The sequence below is a fragment of the Mustelus asterias genome, chromosome 15 (assembly GCF_964213995.1).
Source record: "Mustelus asterias chromosome 15, sMusAst1.hap1.1, whole genome shotgun sequence".
NCBI classification, from domain to species: Eukaryota; Metazoa; Chordata; class Chondrichthyes; order Carcharhiniformes; family Triakidae; genus Mustelus; species Mustelus asterias.
The window spans coordinates 16,706,212-16,731,381 of NC_135815.1; the positions used below are offsets into that span (position 1 = coordinate 16,706,212).

Here is a 25,170-nt window from a genome sequence, read left to right on the forward strand (position 1 = left end):
TGGCCTATATGTGACCCCAGAGCCACAGCAATGTGGTTGACTCTCAACTGTCCTCGGGCAACTAGGGATGGGCAATAAATGCTGGCCCAGCCAGCGACACCCACGTCCCCCAAATGAATTTAAAAAACGAGGGAGCAATAAACTCTAATGCCATAGCGGGTTTCTCCAGTCCCGCTGGCAGAGCACCCCTGACTGCGGGTTTTCAGTCGGGCGTGGGAATTCCCATTGACAGCGACGGGCCCACGGAATCCCGCCGCTAGCAAACAACGCGCCACATCCCGCCGGTGGGACCACACAACTGGGAGGCTGGAAAATCTTGCCCATGAAACAATAAAAACAGACGTGATGGATAAACAACGTGATAGGCTGTATATATTTGGGCTGCACAGTGGTTAGCACTGCTGCCTCACAGCGCCAGGGACTTGGGTTCAATTCCCGGCTTGGGTCACTGTCTATGTGAAGTCTGCACGTTCTCCCCGTGTCTACATGGGTTTCCTCCAGGTGCTCCAATTTCCTCCAAAGATGTGCGGGTTAGGTGGATTGGCCATGCTAAATTGCCCCTTAGTGTCAGGGGACTAGCTAGGGTAAATGCATGGGGTTATGGGAATAGGGCCTGGGTGGGATTGTGGTCGGTGCAGACTCGTGGGCCGAATGGACTCCTTCTGCACTGTAGGGATTCTATCTCCAGAAATGAACCACAAATTAGTTATTAAGTTACAATTAAACAGAAGCAACAGCAAAACCTGTAGATTTTAGCGCAATAGAATATTTGCTTTCTAATAGGCATATAAACTTATTTTCAAATAATAAAACCTTTGAGATTTCTGGAATTCTTGTAACTTTGGTTATATGCCTGTGAGGAAAAGCTTAGAAATGAAATTATTCAACTGCCTGGTATTCCCATGAATGTTTTCAAATTCTTCCCTGGTTTCACCCCTCATCATCTCTGTAACTCCCCCCAACCCTACATCCCTCCGAGATATTTGTACTACTCCAATTCAGGTCTTTTCAACATCCCCAGTTTTAATTGCTCTCCCAATGGGGTGCCATGCCTCCAACAGCCCGAGCCTTGGAATTTGCTTCATAAACATCTCCGCCTCGCTCTCTTTCCTCCTTTAAGATGCTTCTTAAAACCAACCTCTTTGACCAAGTTTTTGGTCATCTGTCCTGATGCCCACATGTGCCTTGGGATGTTCTGCAACATTAAAGACGCTATATGAATGCAGGCTGTTGCTTAATTTCATCTTCGCCATCACAACAATTACAAATTGAATTGAACGCAGTAAGACGACCAAAGGCATTGGAAGAATGATGACTGCACCGTGTTCAGTTCCGTTTGCAACTCCTCAGATAATGAGACAGTTGACTCGCACATGCAAGCAAAACCTGGACGACATTCAAGCTTGGCTCTTAAGTTGCAAGTAACAGTCACGCCAGACAAGTGTCAGGCGGTGCCCATCGCAAGAGAGAAGTTAGCCATCTCCCCGTGACATTCATAAACATCACCATCGCTGAATTCCCCACCGTCAACATCCTACAGATCACCAATGTTCGTTGTATATTAATTGTGTTTAATTGTATGCAGATAGTCGGCATTAACTCGGGATTCCCTGTGACAGATTGAAACGATGTTCAAGAACAAAATACTGCGGATGGTGAAAATCTGAAAGAAGAACAGAAAATGTTGGAAATACTCAGAAGTAAGGCTGCAACGGTGGAGAGAGAAATGGAGTTAAGATTTCAGGCCGATGGCCTTTGCAGTTGAGTATTGCCGGTTAGTTGGGTGTATGCTATGTTTGAAACTCGTAGCTCTGTAAATGAATGCTTACAGAAACGCATAAAAACGGGCCCCAGTTCTATCTTTCACAAACTGGCTTTTTCAAGTCCAACAACCATTGGCCAGGAAGTTAATTGGACTAGCCACACAAATACTACTGTGCAGGTCAGAAGCTGGGAATTCTGTAGTGAGTAACTCATCTCTTGACTCCCTGACATCTGTCCACTATACGTAACACAGAAGTCAGGAGTGTGATGGAATGCTCTCCACTTGCCTGGTGAGTGGAGCTCCAACAACACTCAAGATGATCAACACCATCCAGGACGAAGCACCCTGCATGATTGGCACCCCAGTAACCACTTTAAACATTCAATCCCTCCACCAATAGCACACTTTTGCTGCACTGCGTAACATCTACAAGACACTCCGCAGCAACTCTTTAAGGCTTCTAGACAGCACCTTCCAATGTTGCAACCTCCATCCTCTAGAAAAACAAAGACAGCAGTGGCATGAGAATGGACAGCATGGTGACATTGTGGTTAGTACTGCTGCCTCACAGCGCCAGGGACCCGTGTTCAATTCCAGTTTTGGGTGATTGCCTGTGTGGAGTTTGCACGTCTCCCCGTGTCTGTGTGGGTTTCCTCCGGGTGTTCCAGTTTCCTCCCACACTCCAAAGACGTGCAGGTTAGGTGGATTGGCTATGCTAAATTGCCCCTTAGTGTCAGGGGGATTAGCAGAACACCACCCTCTGTAGGTTCCCCTCCAAGTCATGCACTCTTGGAAATATATCACCATTCCTTCATTGTCACTGGGTCAAAATCTTAGAACTACCTTGCTAACAGCACTGTGGATATACCAACACTACATGAGGTGCAGTGGTTCAAGGTGGCAAATCACCTTCTCAAGGGCAATGAGAGATGTGCAATAAATGCCAATTTCACCGTGATGCCCACATTCCATGACCAAAGAAGAAAAAAACCATGACACCGGGTGATGACTATACCCTATTATGGTTTAGAGTTCAAACAAAGCAATGTCAGGAAGGTATCCCACAATTAAATGTATCTTTTGATCACAGGAGTGTGTGAAGACACTAGATAGTTTCATAAAAACCTAGCTCCAGTCATATACCTGCTTCTGCATAAAGCAAAGGTGCGTGCCTGATAAAGATAGATTGAAAAAAAACCTCAAGCTCCTTTCTGCAGCCCAGCAAGCAAACCTGTGCATTCCTGCCACATATGTGTCCTTGACTGTCAACCGCCTGGGCAGAGATCACCAGACCATTGTAGTATCTGTGACACACAAGGTAAACAGTGTTTACTTCAGGTACACTCAGAAATCAAATTAAACTACTTAGCAAATGGCCAACTGCCAAGATTCCCTACATCATTAAAAATTATAATTACATGTAATTGAATAGGCCCAGACTTTGTGGTCGGGAGCACTGGTGACGGACTGTGACAAAGGTTGCCCACAAAAGGTCTGGCAATTTCTGTGGTATTAATTTCACCTTTCCTGATGTTATTTAACCTGGCCCCAAGTCAAGGAGATCTCCATCCCATAAGACACAGGAGTAGAATTAGACCATTTGGCCCATCGAGTCTGCTCCATCATTCAATCACGGCTGATAAGTTTCTCAATCCCATTCTCCTGCCCTTTCCCCATAACCTTTGACCCCCTTACCAATCAAGAACCTATCTATCTCTGTCTTAAATATACTCAGTGACCTGGTCTCCACAACCTTCTGCGGCAATGAATCCCACAGAGACTCACCACCCTCTGGCTGAAGAAATTCCCCCTCATCTCGGTTCTAAAGGGTCGTTCGTCCCTTTACTCTGAGGCTGAGCCAGAGCCCTCGGCTCCCTAGCAACAGTGATGTCATCAAACAGAATAAGCAGCCAATCACAGTGAAGAATTCTCAAAGTGGACAGACCAGTCAGTACGATGTACCATTCATTGCTCCGGCCTTTTATACATTTTATAGAGACCGGGGAATAAAGACTGGGACATAGCGATTCAAAACAGAAAGATCAAATAAACTTCAAAAGGATTGTATTTAAAAGAAACTGTGAATTTCTCATACTGGGAAGATTGGGCATAAAACAACATAAAATTAGTTTTTCAGGTCGAGGGGTTGTTCAATAGGAGACACGACTTTGTGAGCCTTAAAAGCCCAGTTACGTCTTATTAACAAGGCTTTTAAAAATAATATTGCAGCATAAGGTGAAAGGTTCTTCTTAGTTCAGAGATTTCTACATAATTGTTATCAGCAAGTCTCCAACACTGCTCCCTGTGAAGGACTAGGAAACCACTGACAGCAACTTCTGGATGTGTGTGTGATACCAGAGGTAACGCAGTGAATGCTGACAGTTTCACTATCACTACAACTGCAAATCCAGACCATAGAATTTACAGCGTAGAAATAGACCATTCGGCCCAAGTGGTCTGAGTCAACATCTACGTTCCACATGACTTCTCTCTCAAGTGGTCCATCAGGCCATTCAGTATAGAGTCACTGAGCCCTTCAGCCCAACTGGTCCACGCCGACCATGGTACTCTCCCAGCTAGTCCCAATTTCCCACATTTGGCCCATATCCCTCTAATCCTTTCCCATCCATGTACTTATCCAAATGCTTTTTAAATATTGCTATTGTACCTGCCTCAACCACTTTCTCTGGCAGCTCTGTATACGCACCACCCTCAGCATAAAGAAGTTGCCCCTCTTAAATCTTTCCCCTCTCACATTAAACCTATGCCCTCTAGTTTTCAATTCCCCCTCCCTGGGAAAAAGACTATGTGTGTTCAGCCTATATATGTCCCTCAGGATTTTATACAACTCTATAAGGTCACCCCTCATTCTCCTACGTTCCAAGGAATAAAGTCCTAGCCTGGCCAACCGCTCCCTATAACTCAGGCCCATTAGCCCTGGCAACATCCTAGTAAATCTTCTTTGCACTATTTCCAGTTTATCAATGTCTTTCCTATAACAGGGCGACTAAGTATGGACGTTGGACACCTGGGCTCCATTCTGGCCCTGGGGCCCACACCGGAAACCTGGCCCCACGCCAGACCATCACCAGAATTATCAAGAATAAGCTGCAACTCCATCTCCTGTCAGTATTTAGACACAGGCAACAAATGCTAGCCTATCCAAAGTTGTGCGGGTTAGGTTGATTGGCCATGCTAAATTGACCCTAGTGTCAGGGGGATTAGCAGGGTAAATATGTGGAGTTGCGGGAATAGGGCCTGGGTGGGATTGTGGTCGGTGCAGACTTGATGGGCCGAATGGGCTCCTTCTGCACTGTAAGGATTCTGTGATCAGTGACACCCACATCTTGAGAATAAAATAAAAAACGTGGAATTGCTCCATAAACATCAATCAATGCTCCCTGCAACTGCTGAAACGAGGTCAACTGAGGAAAGAAAGAGACCTGCCATGGTGGCTCCATTACAAGCAAAGAATTTCACAGCATTTCACAAGATATAAACATTTATTTTCAGACAGAGTTGAAATGGAAATGGCTCTCCCTGGACACACTCCTTCAACCAAAAGCACACAGTAATGATTTTCTCCGGGATGTTCCATTCTCTACTTTGATTTTTGTTTTAAAACAAGGAAGTGCTTGTGGCAGTGACGATGATAAATCTGCAGAAGTTGCAGCCTTTTGTGTAAGCTAACTTTAAGTTCTTATTAAGCCGTACAACTAAGTGGCATATTGGGCCCGGAGCCATCAAAATATTTACAGAAAAATAAAGTGCTAATGTATTTTACAGAACTCCCCGTGTGACAGCTTCAGCCACAACGTGTATATACCATTCAGAATGATTTGCAATTCTATTACATGTCAATGGATAATGAATTAAACACTTCGGGTGAGATTTTGTGGCCTCGCTCGTCCCAAAACCGTAAAATCCCGCTCGGGGTCAATGGACCTTCTCATGGTCCGCCTCTCACCCCCGCTCCGATTCCTGTGGTGGGCGGGGCGGTAAGATTCCGGCAAAATGTTTTTGGAACCATCCATTGAATTAACGTCATGACATTTGCTAATTTAAATAACATGCTGTCAAAGTTAAGAACATCTTCAGCCCCTCCCCTTTCACCAGCGGGATGTGGATGCTAAACACACACTGGGAAGTTAATTACACAAGTGCCAGACATTTAAGCCTAGTCACCAGACTATATCAATTAATTATATTCATGGTTATTTTATCTTGGTTCAAATTATGGCCGGGATTTTACCGGTTTGCCCTGCCCATCGGCTGGTATGGGGCTCGTGATCAGTTGTGGGCCCCCGCGATTGAAGAGGGTGGGAGGAGGGGGGGGGTATTGAGTTTGTCCAGGTAGTCTACAGCAGCAGGGGTCTGACAGCGTTCTCTCTCTGTCTGTCAGACCTCCGCTGCTTCTATTGCGCATGTGCGGAATCAGAGGTCTGCACATGTGCAATAGCTCCCTCTGCAGTTTCTGTTGTGCAATTGCGGAATCAGAGGCATGCGCAATAGCTCCCTCTGCAGGCTGGCTGGTGAATTAAGCTCAACCCACTGCCTGCAGCAGCTAGAAATAGTCTAGACCATTTTTCGGTCTAGATTGGGCGTGAAAACTCACCCAAAAAACAGATCTGCAACTCTCCTATTTTCGTGCTAGCTGAACATTTAGAATCATTCTCATAAAGTTTCATCCTATGAATGTAACTTTACTTTAAATCTCCTGAATCACTGTGGGCTCTAAGATGTATCAAATTCTCAAATCTAAGCATTTTCTACATCAAACAGAGTTGCTATAAAAGATGCTGCAAGAATCCCATACAATGCAGAAGTATTCATAAATCAATCCAAACTGAAGAATGAAATATTAATACTAATATTTCATTTCAACGCCTGGGTCCCACGCTGAACACCTGGACCCCACGCCGGATACCTCTGCCCCATCCTGGACACTACTGGCCCATACTGGACACCTGGACCCCACACCGGACACATGGGTCCCACGTCAGATGCCTGGAGCCCATGCCGGATGCCTGGAACCCACGCTGGAAGCCTGGAACCCACGCTGGATGCCTGGACCCCAAGCTGGATGTCTGGACCCCACTCCGGATGCCTGGCCGCATGTCGGACACCTGGACCTCACGCCAGACACCTGTACCCCACGCCAGACACCTGTACCCCACGCCAGACACCTGGACCCGACGCCAGACACCTGGACCCCATGCCGGACACCTGGACCCCACGCCGGACACCTGGACCCCACGCCAGACACCTGGACCCCACGCCAGACACCTGGACCCCACACCGGACACCTGGACCCCATGCTGGACACCTGGATCCCCCTCCAGACACCTCTGTCCCATACTGGACACCTGGACCCCATTCACTGGCATCTGGTCCCTTGGTTCTCCAGCTAATGGTAACAGTGCACAGTCAGACAAAATAGATACATGCCTGGACAGTTCAGCAAAGCTCCACCTTCAGGCAAATGAAAAAAAGAAACTGGCTCGCGTGTCTGACAATTACTGCCTTTAAATTTACTTCTGATTTGAGACAAGAGCCTTTCTGTGCTGTACTTACATCAGGTTCCAACATCACGCATTTCTGAAATGCTTTTGCAGCACCTTCGAAGTTTTCCAATCCCAGATATGCGCAGCCCAAAGAAAACCAAACTCCGAGCTGGAAAAAATAGAGATTGGATTTTATAATGGAATTCTTTTACAATGAACAGCATTTACAAGTCAAACAAATCTTTAGTTTGTATAGAGTTTTTCCCAGTAGTTCAATTACTAACTACACCACGTTGTGTGGTGTTAAATCGCACGGAATAGAAAATCTCTGCATCTAATATCTGAACTTGACTCTTGTCCATTGATTTCCATTGTGTCCAATGTTTGTATCAACGTGTCCATTGATACAAACACCACAGTAATACACAGAACTGCAACTCATCATAATTGCCAACTCCTGAGCTTTAATAGGGAATTTTAAGCTTTAATTAAAGTGGTAACTTTCAATAACTTATTCATGAATCTAACTTACCTAATCTTCATTTGTCCTCCCCTCATGAGTGATGCATGCGGGGGTAATATTCTATATGTGTCACTCAGATACTTTACATTTAGGCAGAATGTGGCTGTGATCTTTTCACTTCGCAGAGGCATCAGTCGGATGTGCCCTGCCTTCACCCCATGTACTTTTTCCGATGGTTAATAAAACAAAATCAGGAACAGGAACCGCAGCTGATTTTTCCTCACTGTGTACCGTGTAACCCATGCATGGGGTCCCATGGAGCAGATCTGGCCAGTAGAATTGAGCACCAACCCAAACGCAGGCAACTCCAAAACTGGGCTACATGGATGAAGACCGCAATCTAGTCACATAATTCCTTGCACATCATGCAGCATTCCAGGAACCTTCTAACCAATGGTTTCACAAGGGCAAACTCTACTGCTGGTGTGTTGGTGCAACTCATCAATTTTGCCAGTGAAATGTACAGGGTCCACAAGTTGAACCTGTGCATGGGTTCCTGCAAGGCAAATGTCACCCATTGCTCAGGGACATTGTGGTCCCGACTGCACTACTGTCCCAGTGGAGATCAATGGACAAAGTCAAGTTCAGATATTAGATACAGAGGTTTTGTATTCCATACGGTTTAACACCACACAACATGGTGTATTTATCTACTGAACTACTGGGAAAGTTCTATACAAACTGAACTGCAGCCATCTGCTTTGAAGCCCAAATCACTGCATTGTGATAAAAAATGACACTGTAATCTTGAATTTCTGATTTGCTGTAGGGTGTCGTATCTGCTCTTTGCAAAATACTTTAATTTCTAGGAACAATTCGAAGTTTTCTCACAACTCCCCAATTATCTCACAACTCCCCAATTATCTCACAATTCCCCAACTGCGACTGAACGAGAATGTGCAGTCATGTAACCGAGAGAGACCACGATCAGGGCTCTTCCTCCTGTCTTTTGACAGGTATTTCTGCTGATGAACTGAATCGTCTCCAAGCTGGATACTGAATGTACTGTTCATTGAGGTTAGTCAAGCTTGCAGGATGTTCACAGCTGAGATTAGAATCTGTGTTGCTCCATGTTCCAGGAAAAACGGGATAAGGATAAACTGCATTGGTTTGCTGAGGAAAATACAGAGCCGGCAAACTCAACTTCGACTCCGAGTTCCGCGTTGCTCGACAGACAGCGGAAACAGAGGTATGAGTGTCAAAACCTTGGTGCGATTTCTAATGTTAAAAAGTAAAGTTTATTTATTGGTCACAAGTAGGCTTACATTAACACTACAGTGAAGTTATTATGAAAATCCCCCAGTTGCTATATTCCGGCACCAGTTCGGGTACACTGAGGGAGAATTTAGCATGGCCCAATGCACCTAACCAGCACGTCTTTCGGACTGTGTGAGGAAACCGGAGCACCCGGAGGAAACCCATGCAGACGCGGGGAGAACGTGCAAACTCCGCACAGACAGTGACCCAAGCCAGGAATCAAACCTGGGTCCCTGGAGCTGTGAGGCAGCAGTGCTAACCACTGTGCCACCGTACTGCCCTGTAGGTGAATTATGACAAAAGAAGAATATTTTTAATGGACACTCTACGGTCAACAGTTCCAATTCATTTTAGCAAGGTGCAGTTGCCATTAAATTCCGTCTCTATAACAATATCAGAACACAGCCTGCCTCAGCTCACCTACTTTCTCATCCATGCCTTTGCTACCTCAAGTCTTGACGATTCAAATGTTCTCCTGGCTGGCTCCCATCTTCTCCCCTCTATAAATTAAACTAATCCAAATCCCTGCTGCCTATATCCAAACTCTCACTCGGTCCAGTCCACCCATCACTCCTGAATTATACTAGTTCCCATTCTAGCAATGGCGTGATTTCCACCCTTTATCCTTCTTTTCAAATTACTCCATGCCTTCACACTTTCCTAATTCTCCAACCTACTCTAGGGACACAACCCTTCAAGAAACCTGCACCCCTCCATTTCTGGCCTTTAGCACGATCCAGATTTTAAATTGTTCCAAAATTGGCAGCTGCGCTCTCAGCTGTCCCAGCCCTAACCTCTGGAATTCCTCTGCCTAAGCCTCTCCTCTTCTTTACCCCTCCTTGCTGGAAACCCCAACTCTTTGACCAAGCATTTGTTCATCCATCCTAACATCTCCTATGTGGTGCGGTGCCAAGTTTTATTTGATGATGCTCCTGTGGGATATTTTATTACATTACAGGTGGTACAGAAATGCAAGCTGTTGTCGTTTATAGAAAAACGGCAAGCTGGAAACTTGTTTAAGTAGCCTTCCTCCATCTGTGCCCCCAGTTTAGCCTCAGCTGCTATTAACCAGAACACTAACATCACTTTCTGAGATCCACCAGTAATTTACCTAACGCCTGGCATCGCCAAGATCTATGTAGCATTAACCACCGTCAGAATAGCAGCGCAGCACAGGATGGGACTTTGCGACAGACTGCCAGACAGCTAAAACAAGTAATTGTAACAAATACATTTATTTAAAAAAATCATTAAATCCATTTATCCCAGTGGCTTAGTTGTTTTATGTCTCCACAATTCCCAGACCACAGATCTGCCACACTGGCCTGCCTGCATTTCCAGCGTCTGGAGGTTATGGACTCACGGCTGAGGGAATGGAATGATAGTTGACAAGTCTGGATTTGGGCAGAAATGAATAAAAACATAGTGAAATCAAGTTTCACAAAAGGCCACCAAAGCAGGAGATTCTTACTCATCATCCTCATCATCGGCTGTCCCTCGATTTGGGGAGGGATATCGACTCAGGGTTGTGACTGCCAGGGACCCAGGTTCGATTCCGGCTTGGGTCACTGTTTGTGCAGAGTCTGCATGTTCTCCCTGTGTCTGCGTGGGTTTCCTCCGGGTGCTCCAGTTTCCTCCCACAGTCTGAAAGACATGCTGGTTAGGTGCATTGGCCGTGCTAAATTCTCCCTCAGTGTACCCGAAAACAGGCGCCGGATTGTGGCGACTAGGGGATTTTCACAGTAACTTCATTGCAGTATTAATGTAAGCCTACTTGTGACTAATAAATAAACTTTACTTTACTTTAGAGTTTCTGCCATGGGTCTTCACGTGACTGAACAGGGTGATTCTCAACTTGCAGATCTCTGAGCACGAGACAGGCCATCCCATGAAGTAGTGGGATCCAGACTGCAGGGTTTAGTTCCTTTTCTCCCCTGCCGCTGCTCTGTCTTATCATTAAAATGCTCTAACTCAAAGCATGGTGCAGTTTGATGGACTAGCTGTCACCATTTTGGACGACTGGTATCAAGCTCCTCCCAGTTATTAACACCAATGCTGACACGCTTCAAGGAAAGCTTCAGAGTGTTTGTGTAACATTTCTTTGTCCTCTCCTGGAGTTGAGAAAACACAGTGTGACGGGGGAGCACTTGTCAGCAACCTGGAATGAGCTTCCAGGCCGGTGAAGTTGATTTTGCAGCAGTTTTGGCTGAATGCCTTATGGAGCTGGCTTTGAGTAGGACACAAGCGCTTGTTTAACGGTCCTTCCACTGAACCTGGAGGACACACTGCTGATGGAATTTCTCTTATGTATCACAGTCCAGGAGTGTGAGGATGACAACTGCTCTGTACAATAGGACTTATGTTCTTTGTTGTCAAACACTCACGGCCGAAGCTTGCAGAAGGCTGAGCTGGCGCAGCTGATCTGATGTTGGATCTCCTTGTTAGTGATGGCCACTTGAGGGAGATGGATGCCGAGGTATGGGAAGTGTCCAACATATTTGAGAGTCTCCCCTTTAAGATATGGGAGATGGTATGTTTGGCTGTCCAGATGTGGCTTGATTTTTTATTTAGTAACATTCAGAGAGAGGCTTAGTTATTTGTATGTAGAATTGAAGAGATTGAGAGTGTCTCGCAAATCTGGTGCAGAGTGGGCAATGACACTGCAGTATGTCGATGGTGGTAAGTTTAGTTTTGGCATGGAGGTGACTGAGGTTAAAGGTTGTCATCCATCCAACTCTTCTGTAGCAAGGGAAAGAATGACTTGCACTGTATAGAAAGAGGTCTTTTTACAATTCACTGACATGAGTTTTAAACACTTGTCAAGTTAACAGAGTTAAGCAAACAATTCTTTGCCTGCTGCAGACTATCCTGGGCAATAATTTTTAATGAAACTAAAAGGCAAGGCTTTTGTTCGAAGCGAGCAGACTTTGAGATTAATGTATAGTCGTTACAAAAGGTTTGGTTAATTTTGACTGGCAGTGAGGTGATATCAAACAGACGCTATTTACCTTCATGGCAGACTCGGTCACATGATTGTGTCTAGGCTAACTTTACTCAGAGAGCCGAGAACAATCAACAGACCCACCCGAAGGAGTCACAGTTAAGCCTTCCAGCTGACAAAAGAATGACAAAAACTAAATGCATATCAATTCTAACTTTAGGATCAATTTAAAATAGAGCAGGCATACAGGGAAGTGCTGCAGCAAGGAAGGCTTTTGCTCCAACTGCTGGCATCCTATTTCTTCAAATGTCATGCACTTTAGGAAAATATATTCCATATCCTGCACGCATGGCGAACAGTTGCAAAGGTTCTAGACGAAGCTGGGCATTCGAAAGCAAATTAATCTAAAAGAAAATAGGTATGGCGTAGAAAAAATAGACAAGCAAATCTATAACTTCCGCAAAGTTAACTGATACACAATTTTAACATTACAAAACAGGAACAAGACAAAGGGCATAGACTAAGAACTGCAGCTGGAGATCTGAGGACAGAAATATCTCCAAATTAATCAGCTAAGAAAAATAACCTTACGTACGTATTTTCACAATGCGTTCTTCAGTTACTTGTTGAGCCATGGACCTTTGCAAAGTTATGATTGTTAAGCATCCCATTTCAGTGCAAGAGGCCTCCGCAACCCTCCCCCTTAAATAAGCAGGGATCTGATACATTCCAGCCATGTCAGTGGAGTGACTTGGGAATATGTCGCCGTTCCTTCACTGTCGCTGGGTCAAAACCTTGGGATTCCCTCCCGAACAGCACTGTGGGTGTACCTACACCACACGGATTGTAGCGGTTCAAGAAGGCAGCTCACCACCACCTTCTCAAGAGTGATTAGGGATGGACAATGAATGCTGGGATAGCCAGCGAAGTCCACATCCCTTGGTTGAATTAAAAAAAAGTGACTTTTAAGCACTTTACAGATCATTCCACTACATGCTTGTGTTTCCTTTTCCTTCCCTTTGTTCAACTTCTTTCAAATTCGGCTCATTTGCAATTTTCTTTCCAATCTCTGAAGGGTTATATACCTGAACTATTCACTCCCCTTCAGACGTTGCCAGCATTTTCTGTTTTCCTTTGACATTTCTAGTTTATGCAAACTGTTATCTCCTTTTGTCTTTTTGTAATTAATGAACAGCTCCCTGGACCACTGACTAAATTCTGCACTTAGCTCTGACTGACAAATTACGAGCTAAAAAGTCTGTACTCCCACTCAGTTTTCAATTGCATAACCACTCATCAGTTAAATGATCATGTTCTTTTCCTGAGAGAAAGAAGATAGCTGCTCATTAGGAATTCCAGGCTCTACCCAACCGTGAAATGCTAAGCAAGGAGGTTGACTAATTATTCAAAATACAGTAGGCCCCACGCCACCCCTGCCCCTACCACCCAGTACAATACACTGGAACCTCCCCTTTACAATGGAACAAGGAAAAATGTAATGCAAATAATGCAGGCAACATAGTCATTAAATCTAAAATATGATTTACTCCAGCAACTTTCTTCTTTAATACACAATCAGGCATCTCATGCATGGTTTTGTTCTGCTAATGAGGTTACTTTAAATTTTAAAAGTGGCACATTTTGCATATTGGATGCCAATGCATAATTCCTGGGTTCAAAACACAACCAACAAACCGCAATGGGCATTTTTGGCAGGGCGGACACATTTAACACAATGTTCTTGAGGTGATGCCAGTGCTTATGCATAAACTGAAAGTTCTCGCCATGCTGATCTCTTAAATAAATCCAGAAGGTGTCACTTATAATTCTGGTTATTTGCAATAGAAATATTTTAACATATTGGAGCCACAGGGCTGCGCTTGAAGATGCTTGATCAAGGAACGGCAAGGGACAGAGGCCCTTGTGAGAGATAAAGTCCTTCACAAACCTGAATGACAATCTAACAAAAGTTTACTTCAACAAAGAGGCAACTTTGCATCCTGGGAAACGGAAACAGATCCCAGCACATTCTTTTCCAAAAAAAGAACTCCAAAAATAACGATGACTAATACCATCTCATTTATGGTAAAAAAATGAAATTCACCAGTTTGTTTGTTTTTTACAAAAGAACATGTTACTGTTTTTAGCAGTCCGTGCTGTGTGACCTCTTTCATAATTAATTTATAACGGCTGTTAGTTTCTTTGGAAACTGAAGAAATAACTTTTGAGTTGTTGAGATCCCATACAGTCACGCTTCTGAAATATTTCTCGACATTAAAGGCGCTATACTTAGTCAAGGTGTTGTTGTTGAGACAGTATAAACTCTGGTTAATGAACAATTGGAATAATGCACCAAGTTCACCTCATATTCTTCCCTCCCAACTCAATGATCGTTCACCACTGGTGTTATAACAAGCTATTTTTAATCTAATGGGCTACTAATCTAATGGGAATTTCACAGTAACTTCATTGCAGTGTTAATGTAAGCCTTACTTGTGGCTAATAAATAAATTAACTTTACTAAGAAAGATAAACACATTGGATTTACGTGTCAACACAAAATTTAATTGTTAATTTATCCGGGACCAACTACGGTTACTCATTAACCCTTATCCTGTTAAAATAAACTGAACAAATGGACTGATTAATCCTTTAAGGTGCATTTTTAAGGTTGAAAGGAGTAGGAAAAGATTACATAAATCAAGCAATGGTTAAATAACGCCAAGGCCAAGTTTTATAAATCTGTGGACCATAGAAAGCGATGGACTAAAATAGGTAAACAAGAGGCAAAGGAGTTTTATACCTACAGACCTTTAAAATTTCGGAGTCTTTCTAATCCCTTTGAGCTTGTGAACAGAAACAGCCTTACCATAGTATTTGCAGCTCTTATCCAGGAATTATAAAATCTATTTACATGCAACTAAAGCAGTTAGCTTTCTCTTTTTGGGAAACAGTTTGAATTGGGGGTGTGGGGGAGGGGAGATGTGGGTGGAACTTTCAACTCTGGGCAGCCCTTTTTCTTGTCTGGAAAACAAGCATTAAAGAGGAAAATCTACGATCTTCCACACCCATTTGTCCACCTGATCCCAGTGACTGACAGGACTTTAAGTGGCCGCTCAGATTTTCCGTCGAACACAGGCAGCACAATGATGAAGTATGTGAATCAAGCTCTGACCCGAGTTTGCTGAGTAAATTCTAGTCTCACTTTTCCCAATTCAGAGAGGTTGAAGCAGCAGTGCTCGAAGACATGTGAAATTAAAGGAGAGAGGGTTTTAGATTATTGAGACCGAGCAGCTTGTACCTCAACAGCACCAATGTCCTTTGTGAGTGCTGTTGGGGAAGGTTTAAGCAAACATGGACATGGGGATGTAGCATCAGATAGGAAAATAAAATGCACAAAGGATTAGGAGAGGCAGGGTGGAACAGTGGTTAGCACTGTTGCTTCACAGCGCCACGGACCCAGGTTAGATTCCGGCCTTGGGTGACTGTAGTCTGTGTAAAGTGTGCACATTCTTCCTGTGTCAGCATGGGTTTCCTCCGGATGCTCCGGTTTCCTCCCACCGTCCAAAGATGTGTAGGTTAGGTGGAATAGCCAAGGGAAATGTGTGGGGACGTTTCAGTACAGACTCGTCCTTACCGGTACAGTTCCCCACTTAGAACCAACGACTTTTTGTAAAACATTACAAAACGCTGTATACGGTTTTGGTCTCCTTACTTGAGAAAGGATATACTGGCACTGGAGTACAGAGGAGATTCACTATCATAGAAACCCTACAGTGCAGAAGGAGGCCATTCGGCCCATCGAGTCTGCACCGACCACAATCCCACCCAGGCCCTACCCCTACATATTTACCTGCTAATCCCTCTAACCTACACATCTCAGGATTCTAAGGGGCAATTTTTAACCTGGCCAATCAACCTAACCCGCACATCTTTGGACTGTGGGAGGAAACCGGAGCACCCGGAGGAAACCCACGCAGACACGAGGAGAATGTGCAAACTCCACACAAACAGTGACCCAAGCCGGGAATCGAACCCAGGTCCCTGGAGCTGTGAAGCAGCAGTGCTAACCACTGTGCTACCGTGCCGCTAGGTTGATTCCAGAGTTGAGAGGGTTGGCTTATGAGGAAAAACTGAGTAGACTGGGGCTATAGTCATTGGAATTCAGAAGAATGAGGGGAGATCTTATAGAAACATATAAGATTATGAAGGGAATAGTTAAGATAGAAGCAGAACCACTGTGCCACCCTGCCTCTCCTAATCCTCTGAGCACTTTGTTTCCTATCTGATGCTACATCCCCATGTCCACATTTGCTTTCGCTGGCAGGTAAAACTAGAACTAGGGGACATAGCCTCAAAATAAGGGGGAGCAGATTTAGGACTGAGTTGAGGAGGAACATCTTCACCCAAAGGGTTGTGAATCTGTGGAATTCCCTGCCCAGTGAAGCAGTTGAGGCTACCTCATTGAATGTTTTTAAGGCAAAGATAGATACGATTTTTGAACAGTAAAGGAATTAAGGGCTATGGTGAGCAGGCGGGTAAGTGGAGCTGAGTCCACAAAAAGATCAGCCATGATCTTATTGAATGGCGGAGCAGGCTCGAGGGCCCAGATGGCTGACTCCTACTCCTATTAAACTCCTTATGCTCTTATTAAACTCACCAAGAGAAGGCAAACAACAGCAAATCATCTCATCTCCTCACCTGCAAGTAGTTGATCTGCACCGACCGCTCAAAGCATTCCACACATTGTTTGAACTCATGGTTGCGAAGGTGCAACAACCCTTTGGAACGCTGAGCACGGGCACTGCGGCGGTTGGACAGCTCCCAGGCCCTGTCGTAGTATTGGTGCTCATTCAGCACGTCTCCCAAGAGGCAGTACAAGGTGGGAGTCTCCTTCTTCTCCAACTCTCTGCGAAGAATTTCTTCTGCCTGAAAAAGACAACAGGAAGAAAATTAAAGCCGGGTCAAGTCCAGCAGGATCGGCACATGTAACACAGGCAGGGGTTCAATCTCCAGTCGGCATTTCTCCCCAGTGTCCTGGTTTAGTAACTAGCCCATCGACCAGATTAAAGATGTAATAATCATGCTTTTTGTGGCAGTGGGGCTAAACTGCATTATATTGCTTTATAGAGGTTTTGCTGCATTGGGCAAATCTGATGAGACATTAAGCCAGGGCCTCAGTAGTCCGCCCCAGTGACTCAGGTGGAAGTTGAAGATTTGATGGCAATATTCCAAGTTCACCATGCATTTTTACCTCTGCTCCTTCAACCAATGCCACAGAAAAAAAACAAATTCACTAATCATTCACTTTACTGCTGGAGTAGGCTAAGCTGTTGCATTTGCCTGCATAACAAATGTGTTTGCATTTAATTGATTGGGTTAAATACTGCCCAGAAATTTCAGTGTGGCAAAGTATTATATAAACACAGGTATTATTTCATTCAGAACTCCAGAGAGTAGGATGCTGAACTCATCTTTTGGATCTAAGGAATCACTGTGATGCATGAAGATTCCAGGTGTCAAATATAGGCCGGGATTCTCCCCAAAAATTCTAAGTGTCAAATCTGCATAAAGACTGGAGTAAATCCCGCTGGTTTTTTTCAGCAGGATTTTCAAAATGAATCTCCCACAATCTGAGCACTGCAGAGTGCCTCATGGAGATTCACGCTGAAAATCTGTTGGGCAAGGCATATTTCCGTTGGAGAGGCCGACGGCGTAGCACTGAGTGAGCCACTGCGCATGCGTCGATTTGTCATAGCGGAGATCAGCAGTGCAGTAGCCCCGCACTGCCGGCTTCCCAATCACTGGCCAGCACCGATCAGCCTCTTCCCTCCCTCTGCCCGCGATCCAGACTGCAAGAGTGGCAGCGGGTCATCCCCACCGACAGGCCCCATGGGCAGTGCCAGGGAGCCAGGCTGGCACTGCCAGGCTGGCAATGCCCAGGGGGCAGCCCCCGTAGGGGCCTCCATCATCTCTCTTCACTGCAGTGGGGTCAGTTTGCCAGCTCCCAGTTAGTGGGGAGCTGTTGTAAATCCTGTGAAACACGCCTGGCAGTGGGGGACTGGGTAGCGGGCCCAGAGACTTCAGTCCCAAGCCTGCTAATGAGATTGAAATGCTTGTTGTAACATTTAAATCAGCTCCGTGCCAATTTCCGGGAAGCCTGCTATATGTCCTCTGCTGATGTCTCCCGGCCTGCCAGGCTGGGCGAATTGCCCCCATAGCTTTTACAAAATGCCATCTGTCATTTCCTGCAGGGAAATTAAGAGAGAGGAATTTTGCTGTCAAGTAAGTGTGTAGCATTGCAATTTGTGCCAGGACCCGTCGCTGTAACTGTTAGAAACAAAGAACCATAGTATCAAGCTGAATCCTTCAGAAGAACTTCTTCACAAATGTGTGTCAGCTTTTTCCCTCTCGAGATTTCAAAGGTACCTCCCCTTTAGAAAATAGGTTAAAATTTAGCCAATATTGCATGGAGTCAGATTTTATGTTCAATTCAAGGACTGTTTAATTACTGAAAACAAGCAGATCAAAAGTAATAATTAGTTAGCTACCACGGTCTTGCAGCACACAGAACACCCCTCTAACAATCTGTGCTAAATTCAGCTCACTTGTTACCTCCAAGTGGAATGTCCTCTCACCTTTCCATGTTTCCCAATTCTTTCATAGCAAATAACAACATCTTCCCACATCTCCAACTTCTCAAAGATCTGTTGAGCTGAGCTGGTACATCCCAGCTCAAACAGGAGAGTCGCAAGCTGACGCTAAAGGGAAAAAGTAAGATAAATGTCTTTAAAACTCCAGCAATGTATCCATCTGTCTCACTCTTCACTTTGTGGTATAAAGAACATTTCCTATAAAGTTTATTTATTAGTGTCACAAGTAGGCTTACATTAACACTGCAATGAAGTTATTGTGAAAATCCCCTAGTCGCCACACTCCGGTGCCTGTTCGGGTACACTGAGGGAGAATTTAGCGTGGCCAATCCACCTAACCAGCACGTCTTTCGGACTGTGGGAAGAAACCGGAGCATCGAGAGGAAACCTCTCGACATGGGGAGAACGTGCAGACTCCGCACAGACAGTAACCCAAACCGGGAATCGAATCCGGGTCCCTGGCGCTGTGAGGCAGCAGTGCTAACCACTGTGCCACCCTCACGGGAGCTTTGAAAGATCATTGCTAAAAAAGGCATTTCTCAAAGACTAAAAGAACATAGTCCACCCTGTGTGAACTTTGTTGTCAAATTTAGTACAATCTGAGTCAGGGCGGCACGGTGACACAGTGGTTAGCATTGCTGCCTCACAGCGCCAGGGACCCGGGTTCAATTCTGGTCTTGGGTGATTGTCTGTGTGGAGTTTGTACATTCTCCCTGTGTCTGCCTGGGTTTCTTCCGGGTGCTCCAGTTTCCTCTCACAGTCCAAAGATGTGCAGGTTAGGAGGGTTGGCCATGCTAAATTGCCCCTTAGTGTCGACAGATGTGCAGGTTCAGTGGATTGGCCATGTGTGGGGTTACATAGTTAGGGCATGGTAGTGGGCCTAGGTAGGGTGCAGACTCGATGGGCCAAATGGCCTCTTCTGCACTGTAGGGATTCTGTAATGACAAAATTTATCAGCCTCGGTGCCAAAGTGTCACTGTATATAAAGCATAAAAATCGTACATATATCTGTAATAAGCATGTTTTCAGGTGTCCGCTTGGCTTAGCAATCCCACTCTTAGCACGGAGTCAGAAGCTTGTGGGTTCTGAGACTTTAGCACACAAGCTCGACTGTCAATTCAGTTCAGTACCAAGAGAGCACAGCACTCTCTTTCCACAAGATGGTCACATTACCCTCATTAGAAATGGAGGGAATGTTGAAGACATTTAGACATACCTGAACAGCACAGTGCGGAGGCACTTGGCAACAATAGAAAATCTTTAGACGCTCCACTACAGGCGTGGTCTTGTCTTCAAAGTGATCTGCAAGAGCCTAAACAGGAAAAGTAAAGTAACAATTCATCAATGATTCAGCAATTTCCATAGTCTTTGCTTAATCAGCCAACCTCAGCCAGGGTGGTGGTACATGCACTCAGGTTGGCTTCAGCATCCCTGTGACAGGGTATAGAAAATCATGATCCAGTAACGCTTCTAGAATTGTAGCATTGTCTGCGTGTGAACATCAAGAGAGGACAGGGCCACGCATGGCCATGTTCGAATGGCTTGTCATATTAACTATCAAGGTCCATATATAAATAATGGCCAATGGGCAAGCTATCAAAGGATAGTTATTGTCCAAGGTACTGAAACAACTCAATACCTGCAGGAGGGGATAAGGATGGGTGGCAAGAAGACAAAAATACACAAGTTTTGCCGTTTAGTTATTTTCGGCAAAATGTGGAAAAAATCCACAAATACTTCAAAAAAACTCACAAGCCGAAGAAGGAGGAAGAGATTAAAATGACCCACTTAATTTCTACTAGTTGGATAGCATGGCCCTTCCTCCGTTCTCTCAGGTTATGACTAAAGTCAAAATTGCGAGGGTGGGGAACCTGTGGAATTCACTACCATAGAAAGTAGTTGAGGCCAAAACATTGTGCGGTTTCAATAAGAAATTAGATATAGCTCTTGGGGCTTAAGGAATCAAGGAACATGGGGGGAAGGCAGGATCAGGATATTGAATTTGATGATCAGCTATGATCAAAATGAATGGCGGAGCAGGTTCAAAGGGCCGAATGGCCTATTCCTGCTTCTATTTTCTATGTTTCTTGCGGTATGACAAATAATGACAAGAAATAAGGCACTCCGACTCAACTATAACTGAAGTTAAATGACATAAAAGGTACAAGGAGTTAAAAACAACAGCCATAAGCAGCAGGTTAGAAAATATATCTTTTCAAAAATGAAATCGACCAAAGCTATTGTACAATAATAGGGCTATCTTTTCTCTCTCGCTCTTGTCCCCGAGGGTTTTGCATGAAACGTTTTGTCAGTCACAACTTATGTAATTCATGGATGTAGGTGCACCATCCAACAGGACACACAATTTTGTATAACTGTTGTTGGTTTGGTATAATTATACTCATACTGGTATTGCTACATTGATCTGAAAGTGACAGATTAGGCAAGAAGAGTACCAAGTACTCTCCAGCCCTTAAGTGTGAGATACCTCCAAGATGGTTGTCTCTCACCAGACTGGGTTCCAAAGTGTGTAGGCCTCATGCCCACATCTGGAGCAACCATTCTACTACTTGGAGAAATCTCATACTCACATCGGAGAGGTGATGTTCCAACTTGGACTGGTCCCTTCCTCCCACCTAACAGGCCTTGTGCCCTCACCCAGGTAGACTGCATGGGCCCCGCCGAGGCAGGTCCAATCCCTACCCCCAGATAAGCCTCATGGCCAGACCTGGACAGTGCTGGCGTCTCCAACTAGACGGAGCTTATGCCCACTATTTGAGAATCAATGCAGCATGTTGTCATTCACCGTCCGACAAATATACTACTTCAAAACGTAATCGCTTTTCTTCATTGTCAGCTTGCTTTCCAGTCAACGCGGAAGGAGCCTTTCAAAATAATTGCCTGCAAGTCTCTCTCGAAACACAGGGCAATAAAACTAGATTACTGTATGGCACCAGGGCAGACATAGACTATAAAAGATTTTTGTTGTCAGAGGCAATCACGGCAAACATGAACCCACTAGGAAATACGGAAAAACAATTGAAAGTGACCCCTCCCATCAATCAAACTCCATGCTGAAGATCACTTAACTCTTCTCTTCAATGTTAATACAATGCAGTGTACATTTCAGGAGAACCTTTTTGGAAAAGTCATCACATCACATGACAGCGACAGGTACAGGAGCACTTAAATTGTTTTAGAAACTATTTAAATTGACTGAATTCAGCTTAGTAACAGTACACGTAAAGAAAATCTACACGTTCCACACTTAGAGAGTAGATGTTTCTTTAGAAAAAAGAAAGCTAGACAGTCATTTCCTCCTTTAACATTGATAACATGTCCCCTTCCCCAAGGACAGAAGCCAAAGACTTATAAAGCAGCTGATATACAGAAACTGTCCTTAATAATTAGCCTCAGGGCGCCTCTAATTAGCCCTGCATGGATGAACTGCACAGTGACCTTACAAAGGTTCAGAGCAGATTTAACGTAGCTCTTTCGTAGCTGCCAGCCATCGCAACTGTGACCCAGACTTGTCAGGGGCAACACCAGGGGAGAACAGCTAGTATTTAATTTAAAAACGTAGCCATAACAAAAGATTTCCAATAGCCTCATGCGAACTTCATCTTCAGGCACTTAAAAAGCAATTAAGTGAAAATTATGGCATGGTTACTTCGCATATCTGGCAATAAATAACTTGATTGCTTGTGCCGCAATTTTGGCCAAGGGTGTTCTCAATTAATCACTTCCGCAAGTTGCTTTTGGTTACTCAGTTAATTTAACAATTCAGTGGAGAGAAGGTACTTGTCGAAAGGAGCACTGGACTTGGGGGGCAAAAAAAGCAAAGTTAGTAATCAGAAGGCAGCCAGCCCAATTAACTGGGCAGAAAGGTTAGTGAGTAACTTGACAGATCAGCAGTGCAAAAAACAAGATTTGATAGAGCAGAAATATATTCCTATAGAGTAAAAGAGAGCCACATGAAATAAAAGGTCTGCAGATAAATAACAGAAATAGTACTGCAAATAATCAAGCCATTCAATAAATCATGTTTGATCTGATAGTAACTTCAACCCCACATTCCTGCCTACCCCCAATAACCTTTCACCCACTTAGTAGATCCAGGAGTTCAAATATATACATTTTGGTAAATTGAATCGGGCAAACCTATTCCGTTAATGGTAGGGTGTTGGGGAGAGTTATAGAACAAAGAGATCTAGGAGTACAGGTTCATACCTCCTTGAAAGTGGAGTCACAGGTGAACAAGGTGGTAAAGAAGACATTCGGCATGCTTGGTTTCATTGGTCAGAACATTGAATACAGGCGTTGGGACGTCTTGTTGAAGTTGTACAAGACATTAGTAAGGCCACACTTGGAATACTGTGTACAGTTCTGGTCACCCTATTATAGAAATGATATTATCAAATTAGAAAGAGTGCAAAAAAGATTGACTCGGATGCTACCAAGACTCGATGGTTTGAGTTATAAGGAGAGGCTGGATAGACTGTAACTTTTCCCCTGGAACGTAGGAGGCTTGGGGTGATCTTATTGAGGTCGATAAAATAATGAGGGACATATATAAGGTAGTCAACATCTTTTTCCAAAGGTAGGGGAGTCTAAAACTAGAGGGCATAAGTTTAAGGTGAGAGAGGAGAGATACAAAAGGGTCTCGTGGGGTAATATTTTCACTCTGAGGGAGATGAGTGTCTTGAACGAGCTGCCAGAGGCAGTAGTAGAGGCGGGTATAATTTTGTCTTTTAAAAAGCATCTAGACAGTTACATGGGTAAGATGGGGATAGAGTGATATGGGCCAAATGCAGACATTGGGACTAGCTTGCTGGTAGAAACTGGGCGACATGGACAAGTTGGGCCAAAGGGCCTGTTTCCATGCTGTAAACCTCTATGTACTTGCTTGGAATTGAATGCAGCCAGAAAGGCCTTAAGAAAGGTTACTGGAGTCTTGAGTTATAGAGTCATAGAGGTTTACAGCATGGAAACAGGCCCTTCAGCCCAACTTGTCCATGCCGCCCTTTTTTTAAAAACCCCTAAGCTAATCCCAATTGCCCGCGTTTGGCCCATATCCCTCTATAACCATTGTACCCATGTAACTATCTAAATGCTTTTTAAAAGATAAAATTGTACCTGCCTCTACGACTACCTTTGGCATGTTGTTCCAGACACTCATCACCCTCTGTGTGAAAAAATTGCCCCTCTGGACACTTTTGTATCTCTCCCTTCTCACGTTAAACCTATGCCCTCTAGTTTTAGACTCCCCTGCCTTTGGGAAAAGATATTGACTATCTAGCTGATCCGTGCCCCTCATTATTTTACAGACCTCTATAACATCACCCCTCAGCCTCCTATGCTCCAGAGAAAAAAGTCCCAGTCTATCCAGCCTCTCCTTATAACTCAATCCATCAAGTCCCGGTAGCATCCTAGTAAATCTTTACTGCACTCTTTCTAGTTTAATAATATCCTTTCTATAATAGGGTGACCAGAATTGCACACAGTATTCCAAGTGTGGCCTTACCAATGTCTTGTACAACTTCAACAAGAAGTCCCAACTTCTGTATTCAATGTTCTGACCGATGAAACCAAGCATGCCGAATGCCTTCTTCACCACTTTGTCCACCTGTGACTCCACTTTCAAGGAGCTTTGAACATGTACCCCTAGATCTCTTTGTTCTGTAACTCTCCCCAACGCCCTACCATTAACTGAGTAAGTCCTGTCCTGGTTCAATCTACCAAAATGCATCACCTCGCTTTTGTCTAAATTGAACTCCATCTGCCATTCGTCAGCCCACTGGCCCAATTGATCAAGATCCCGTTGCAATTAGAGATAACCTTCTTCACTGTCCACTATGCCACCAATCTTGGTGTCATCTGCAAACTTACTAACCATGCCTCCTATATTCTCATCCAAATCATTGATATAAATGATAAATAACAGTGGACCCAGCACCGATCCCTGAGGCACACCACTGGTCACAGGCCTCCAGTTTGAAAAACAACCCTCTACAACCACCCTCTGGCTTCTGTCATCAAGATGTGGAGATGCCGGCGTTGGACTGGGGTAAACACAGTAAGAAGTTTAACAACACCAGGTTAAAGTCCAACAGGTTTATTTGGTAGCAAAAGCCACACAAGCTTTCGAGGCTCTGAGCCCCTTCTTCAGGTGAGTGGGAATTCTGTTCACAAACAGAACTTATAAGACACAGACTCAATTTACATGAATAATGGTTGGAATGCGAATACTTACAACTAATCCAGTCTTTAAGAAACAAAACAATGGGAGTGGAGAGAGCATCAAGACAGGCTAAAAAGATGTGTATTGTCTCCAGACAAGACAGCCAGTGAAACTCTGCAGGTCCACGCAACTGTGGGAGTTACAAATAGTGTGACATAAATTCTGATTCTAGGATCGCATGATAAAGACTCAGGAGGAAAAAAGCAGAAATATTTATGTGAAATAGTGTGACATAAACCCAATATCCCGGTTGAGGCCGTCCTTGTGTGTGCAGAACCTGGCTATC

The 25,170-nt window shown here is 44.4% G+C and overlaps 1 protein-coding gene across 1 annotated transcript in view; it reads right to left on the reverse strand.

The window, feature by feature from the left end:
• The window catches only part of ttc27 (tetratricopeptide repeat domain 27), a 215,152-nt gene that overhangs the window by 66,469 nt on the left and 123,513 nt on the right, over positions 1–25,170 (reverse strand). Inside the window, exons 11-14 of the mRNA XM_078229562.1 lie at positions 19,860–19,955; positions 18,629–18,751; positions 16,692–16,919; positions 7,340–7,438 (exon numbers count right to left, since the gene is read on the reverse strand). Coding sequence (XP_078085688.1) covers positions 7,340–7,438; positions 16,692–16,919; positions 18,629–18,751; positions 19,860–19,955 — 546 coding nt within the window. The remainder of the gene's footprint in view (positions 1–7,339; positions 7,439–16,691; positions 16,920–18,628; positions 18,752–19,859; positions 19,956–25,170) is intronic.